We start from the raw sequence: 7,004 nt of genomic DNA on the forward strand, positions 1-7,004 counted from the left end.
GAGTTCCTCCTGCTTGTTGCCCATACTACGAGCGTTTGTGTAGTATGGTTGAAGACCTCAGCGTATCTGTACCTGACACAACCCAGCTGCCTTGGAGGCCTGGCCCCACCACTCCAGCACCCTCCTGGAGGAGCTGGGGGTGCTCAGCCTCTTTGCAAGATGAGCCTGCCTTGCTGGCAGCAGTTGATGCCTGAAATGTTGAGTCAAGACCCAGCAGCTCTGCAGAGTGCTATTAGTGTCAGAGAAATTAATCCTCCAAAGAGACTCCAGCAAATCTGTCCAATCCAAGGTGTGTGTGTGTGAGAAAGAGAAACATTTACTGTAAGTTTATAAGGGAAGGGTTGTTAAATATAGAAGTTGGAAAGCAAAATAAATCCAAGGAGCTCTTAAATTAGCTCGCCTGGGTCTGGGGCTGCAGTGAACACACCATCTGTTACAGAAGCATAGCTCTTCTGTTTGGGAACAGAAATACACAAAAGGAGAATTGCAGAATCTCAACTCAGTGGTCAACTGGTGAATTTAGCCCTGGTGCACGAAGCTGGAACCACAGCCTCTGCGGAGGGGCAGATCTGGGATGACATGGGCAGCAGCAAGGCAAGGCAAGCTGTTCCAAGCACCCTCCCTGCCACCGCTGTATCCCATCCCTGTCCCAAATGAAACAAGAGGGGATCTTGGTTTCCATAGGGGCTCTTCAGTGCCAGTGGTCGTTTGCAAGCTGCAAACACCTGTGTGCTAGGAGCTAGCAAGAGGCCTGCCAAACTCATTTCATACAGGGGCTGTCAGAGGCACTACGGGATGAGAGCGAGCTTCATCATTTTGGATTGGAGCTGGGTTTGACGGCTAACCGACATCTGTTCCTACAAGTTCCTATCCCCCAAGCTGCCATGTTACCTGCATTGGGAGCCAAATGCTCGTCCTTTGGGGTTGAAGGGAAGGAGTCAGAATGACCCCAAATATGTGAAGCAGCCATGCAGCTGGGTGCAGGGGCAGCCCCACCCTAGTACTGAGCCAGAGATAGGGACTTCACTGCACCAGGGGAAGAAGGGACTTGGGAACAAAAGCACAGGGCTAACAGTCTCCGTAGGGGGAGAACAGTGACACAAGGGAAGTAGTAAGGTGCTGGGATACATGCAGCAGAGGGAATGAATGGGAGATACGGGGAAGCAGTCCAGACAGACAGAAGTGCAGAGAAGGCAGCTCTTGCATCCAGTGGGGAGGGGCAGAGAGGAAGCCAGTGCCAGGCCAAGGGACCCACAATCTGTGGGACTGGATGCAAAGGGGCTGTCATTTCCTGGAGACCTGAATGGGACTTTGGACCAACCAGGCCTCTGGAGAATCCAGACCAGGCTTTACTCTGTGATCAGGATGTTGGGAGCATGGCCAGTGCTGTGTGGATGCCCATGCAGCACAAAAATGATTAATGACAAGCTCCTGGTTCTTCATCTTAGGACTCTGATTTACAAAGCTCACCAGGTAACCAGGGACAGAACAGGTGTTCAGAACAAGGAGACCAATTGTGTTCGGCAGCTTCACAGGACCCTGCCATTCCCAGGCAGCTGCCCCCACGAGCCATCAGCACAAACTAACTGCCTAGGAGACAAAGGGGAAAAGCAACCTCCGCTCAAGTGCTGTATCAGCTGCTCTGGAGTCAGTGCCTCTGAATCTCTCTGGCACCTGGAGGACACAGATCAATGGCTCAGGTGTTCATAAAGACTTGGGCTTTGCAGCTGAACATTAAAGACAGATGACACCTCCTGGAGATCCAGGCAGAGCATGAAATCCAGCTATGATTGCACCAGCACAGGGCACAGCCCCTGCTCTGATTAGGAGAGTCCGGATGGACACAGGTTTTGCCCAACCTAACAGTAGATCTCATTAACTTGGATGTGAATGTCTCCCTTGCTGCTTGGCCTGGCTCTGGGGGTGCTGGCTCCCCCAGGGTGAAGGGAGGGAGAGGTCTTTGAATTCACCCTTCTGACGTTCCCACATTTCTGCAGCTCTGAGGGAGTCGTCCTGAGGATCCAACGCTGTATCTCAGGGTGGAAAGGGGGCACAGGAGAAGTTTGTCTGTGAGACCACAGGCTCAGGTTTCTTGTGCTGTTGATGTGCTAGAGCTGGACTTAACGAACAAGCTGTCCTGCCAGACTCAAAGCCAGCACATGCACAGATAGACAGGTGGGTTCCCATAAGGGTGGACAGCAGCTTCATCAGAGGTGTCGCTGGGTGGTTCTGTGCACTGGACAATGGCAGTAAACAGGGAAGCAGCATACTTCCAGTATACTGGGTTGGCAGCAGCCGCTATTTTTGTGCCCCACAAGTCAGTGCCTGTGTCTGGTTCCCTGCTCAACACCCCTTTAGTGGTGCTACTGAGCTTCACCACCTCACCGCCAGGTTTGGCACTAGGACAGCAGGAGCAAGTGGACAAACAGTGCTTCTTGGCAACAACCCTCCAGAGCACCACAGGAGTGGCACGGACATTCATCATCAGCGCTAGTGACAATCCTTCCAACCATGCCAGCAGCCGTGAGAATCTAGGCTGTTACCAGAGGAAAGTCCTGGCACTATGGAAGGCAGAGAAAGGCAACGTGCAGCCAAGATCACAGCACTTGGGCCATGTAACCCTGCCGAGTAGGATTAATAAACTACAGCTTTTTAAAATATACTTTGGGGGGTGGGGCGGGAGCAGAGAGAGAGGGAGAGAGATCTCAGTTTTTTTACAATAAATAGGTAAAAAAATAAATAAATGCATGCCTCAGTCAAATAACACCCTACAAGCCATAGCAGGGGTCGTCTCCCACTGGGGTCTTTTCCCGTAATACACTGTCCTCTTGTCACCACCAGGTCTGACCACAGCAATAAGGCCAAGCACTATTTGAGGTGTGAAGCCCACCCCCACCTTGGCTATATGAAAGACATCTGAAGGGCAGGGCTGGAGTGCCTGAAGCAGAGGCTTGCTTAATCGCTGTGCATCCTCAGTCCGACTCATGGCCAAGCAAAGGACTCCCTCTCCAAGGCTGCCAAGATGGCCTCTCCCATCAAGACAGCCACACTCAAAGAGAGGCATTTTCAAACCACTGCATCATACTCGCCCAGAAGGCAGAGAATGACAGAGCCCTCCACCAGGTGAAGGGGGTGGGGCTGGCAAACAGGAGAGGAGGATGCTAGAGTAAGGAAGGTCATTCTTGGTATGGCCACCATGGATTGGTGACAGGCCAAGGATGCCTAAGGTAGTAGGTTCTTCTACTCCTCCTGGACTGGTACTGCCCTGTCAAGGACAGGCCAGCCCCAGCCAAACCTTTGCCCTTGCAGCTGGTCTGTTCTCTGTAGACACTAGCAGCTTCATCCTGACATAGGTCTCAGTCCTAGGGCCAGCTGGGCAGGAGTTCAGCCTCTGGCCACAGCTTTGCCACCCAAGGGCAGTATTCAGGAAGCAGCAGCAAGCACCCTGCAGCCCCAGCACAACTCCGAGGTCCCCTTTCCTTCTGCACATACAATCAGCATCTGCCCTTGGCTGCCAGGATTATTGCCTTAAGCTGTCTCACAGGCTTCCTGGAGACATGTACAAATTACCCAAGTGTTGCCATCACAGTGTGACTGGTCATCACTGACTTCACATACACACACACGCGCGCGTGCGTGCACACGCATGCACATGCGTGCAGCCTCCCACCGTACAGCTGGGGTAATGGATTACACACGATGCCAGGGGAGCTGTGACATTCACTCATAGCAGCTCTGCCCACTCTACACAGGGCCAATTTACGTGCTCAGCAAGAGTGGATTTCACCCCACGCAGCGGATCAGCCCCAGGCAGCAGCTAAGTCACTCTGAATTTCACCCTAATGAACTAAATTGCTTTCTCGAAAAGCCACAGCTCTTCCTGTAAATTGGATGGCAGACTTAGGGCTGGAGACTGCTAACAATGCACACCATGGGGTCAATTATTATACCAGGCACTCTCTCTAGGGGACTGCCCCATATATGGACACTCAGTGCTGCAGTTACATGGAGCAAGCAATCCAGAGCCTATGGAGCAGGGTGGTAGTGGAGCAGTCTTTGCAGTAGTACCTGCCTCTGTGGCTGGTATAAAGGTGTATTCAGATGGGAACCAAGGCAGGACTTGTGATTCCAGCTCTGAAAGATGACTTGGGGCACATGAGTCCCATCCCTGGCTAGGTTCGTAAGCCTCAGTCTCCCCACCTGTATCACTGGCACTGAAACCCTTCTCATTAGTGTTCACAAGCTGGTGGGGGCCATGAACAGAGAAAGGCAGGAGTCTGACTGCTCTCAGAAGGAGCCTCAAGCCTCCACTTTCTTGGCCACGTCCTCCCACTGGACTAAATCCTGCATTCAGGCTGGCTGGGAATGCCACAGGCAGTTGGGATATTAATCTCATTTGGCGAGAGCCTTGATTGCTCTACCTAAGCTTTGTAAAGGGTCCAGCTGGACTGCAAATAAAGTCTTGTAATAGTAGTTATCCTTACTAATACATACACGTGCGTGCGCACACATATGCACACACACACCACTGCACAAGCTCTTTACATACACTGGAAAGCATGGTCTTTCTTTCTTGAATGCACATAACCAGGTATTCCTGCTCCCACACACTCAAGTGCACAACACACAGGTATTCTCTCTCTCTCTCTTTCTCTCACCACCCCCCACGGTTTTTAGAAGAGAAGCAGAATTTGGCATCTACTCCATTAATTAGGCTGCTGGAGCCTCCATATGTCACAGGGAGACCTCAACTGTGAGGCTGATCTAACTCCACTCCCACTAGCAGGAGTGAAATTTGACCCACTGAGAGCAGTTTGGACAGCTTGCTGGTAGCTTTGAAATGAGACCAAAAAAATCCCTTGCCCCAGTGCATGACACCCATAAAACCCAGGAGATCAGACTGGCTCTCAGTAGGCGCTGCCTCATTGTTAAGAGCGATAAATTAATATACAACTGGGCTGGTTTACACGGCTCAGGATCTGGCCTGCTCCTGCTGGGGTTTATAAAGCCTCCATTGTCAGAGTACACTCTTTTCCTCTTGGGATGAACAGGGACAGCCCTGATTCACATAAGCAGAGACCCCAGTCTACCTGTGATGGACATGCAAAGCAGTAACAGCTCCATGGAGGCCTTTTCATCTTGGTCTGTCAATGGGAATTTGAATGCTCTACAGATGCTGTGCAGGGACTGAAAACCCCCTAGGAAAAAAATGACTCTGTGTGCCTGACTTAGCTGATTAACTTGTGAGGGTGACCTGTAAGGGGGAAATGTGGCATTTCCTATCACACGTAAAGATAGCCTGTGAAGTTTGCTTAAGGGTTTTTCCTCCTTGTTTTGAACATTAGAAATTCAGGTCTTGCCTACCACTATCCAACTCTTCCTAGGTGTCTATGACTATCTGACAACCTGGTTGTAAGACTGCAGCTCCCAATGAAATGAAAGCTCTAAGAGAAGAAGGGATATTTGACCAGATTTCTTAAAACACTGTTTCTGCAAACATGCATGTAACTTGGGAGGAAAGTAATCTTTGTTAAAGGCTTTGCATCTCTGCTCCTTTGACTTAGAGTTTCCAACCCACACCTCTAGGTCTTCCAAAGACCCGCTGGGATAAATGGGGAAAAGCAAGACACGATGGCCCTGATTTTGAGAGATGAAAAACCCAGATTCACCAAATCAAATCCCTTCCAAGTTTTTGTTCTCCTTCAGACAGAAATACTAGACAGCACATACCAAATTATTTCCTATGCCCACGGCTAAGCTGTTTTCAGGGCCTGGGGATGCCCAAGTGGTGTGTCTTCATGAGCCTTAGGGAATTACATCAACTGCAAATAGCTGCCTATCTACTGAGCTATGGCTCCCATTATCTTGTATCAACGCACATCAGTCTCTAATATGTTTATTTGCACAATGACCATATACCCCAAAGAGACCTAAAATTTACACACAGGAACTTGAGTTACATCAACGTTAAGTGATTTGCCTAAGACCACATAGGAGAGCTGTGGCAGAGCCTGGAACTGAACTTGCCTCTCTTGGACATCAAACTGGTGCCCTGACTACGACGACTACTTCTTGCCTGTGGTTCTTTTGGTGGGCACACGGAAGTGCAGTGCTCAGGTCTAGAGGCTGGATTCTGGGCTGCACCAAGGGGCAGCTGGACAGTCAGGTTAGCAGCGTATGAGTCTGCTTGTGTGATGGAGTAAGTGGTGGAGAGGAATGCAGTGGAGCTCACTTGGATTTACACCAGTGTAACAGTGCACAGCTTGGCCCTCAGTCAATAAGTGCTATTAGCTCCTGCAGCTCCACTGAGCTAAGCCAACAAAGCTCCATCACCACAGTGAAGAGAAAAGAAGAAAAAAAAAAAAAAAAAACTTACCGACTCATAATTTATCATCTCCAAAATGTCAGTGAGCAAGAGTCAAGTAGGAAACCCAAGAGAAATGCAACAGCATCCTGTTTTCCCCTCTCTGGCAGCACACAACGGCCATGCATCTCCTACTTGGTTCAGCGGCTACAGACCATCCAGCTCTGGGCCTGATCCCCACAGCACTCCCCCCAGCTAAATCTAGAGTCACCTCATTGCTCCCTTCTACTTCAGCCTGTGTAAGTCAAGAGATAGCTCTTTGGGCCCAGCTGCCACCTCACTACCTTCCTGGTCAAACCCTGTAGCTGAAACCACACAGACCCCAGGGATCAGGGAGGCCAAACCCACCCGCCCATGCACGGATGGTACAACAATCACATGACCCTTGCCCTGCGCAGTTCCATCACTCACGTCAGCGGCTTCTCCAGGCGGCTTCCTGAAGAGCCAACTATTTCTCCCAGCGTGCAGAACGCCTGACCCAGGAAATCCTGATGGAGGAACAGACCAGGATGAATATCAAGAATCCGATTTATTTCTTTGCTCTCTGCTATAACCCAATCCACCTGAGGATCCGCCCTGAAAGTAGATGGTAATTCAATATACAAAGAGTCCTTGGTATGCCATCCATGTTGGCTGCATC

At 50.4% G+C, this 7,004-nt stretch overlaps 1 protein-coding gene across 1 annotated transcript in view; it reads right to left on the reverse strand.

Annotated features, from left to right (window-relative positions):
* Positions 1–6,762: 6,762 nt before the first annotated feature.
* LOC109317461 (copine-5-like) overlaps positions 6,763–7,004 on the reverse strand; it is a gene marked incomplete at its 5' end in the record, with an annotated part of 37,528 nt that continues 37,286 nt past the window's right edge. The window contains one exon of the mRNA XM_019546171.1: positions 6,763–6,852. Coding sequence (XP_019401716.1) covers positions 6,772–6,852 — 81 coding nt within the window. The remainder of the gene's footprint in view (positions 6,853–7,004) is intronic.

This window comes from Crocodylus porosus, unplaced genomic scaffold (genome assembly GCF_001723895.1).
Source record: "Crocodylus porosus isolate Cpor-Errol unplaced genomic scaffold, CroPor_comp1, whole genome shotgun sequence".
Classification (NCBI taxonomy): Eukaryota; Metazoa; Chordata; order Crocodylia; family Crocodylidae; genus Crocodylus; species Crocodylus porosus.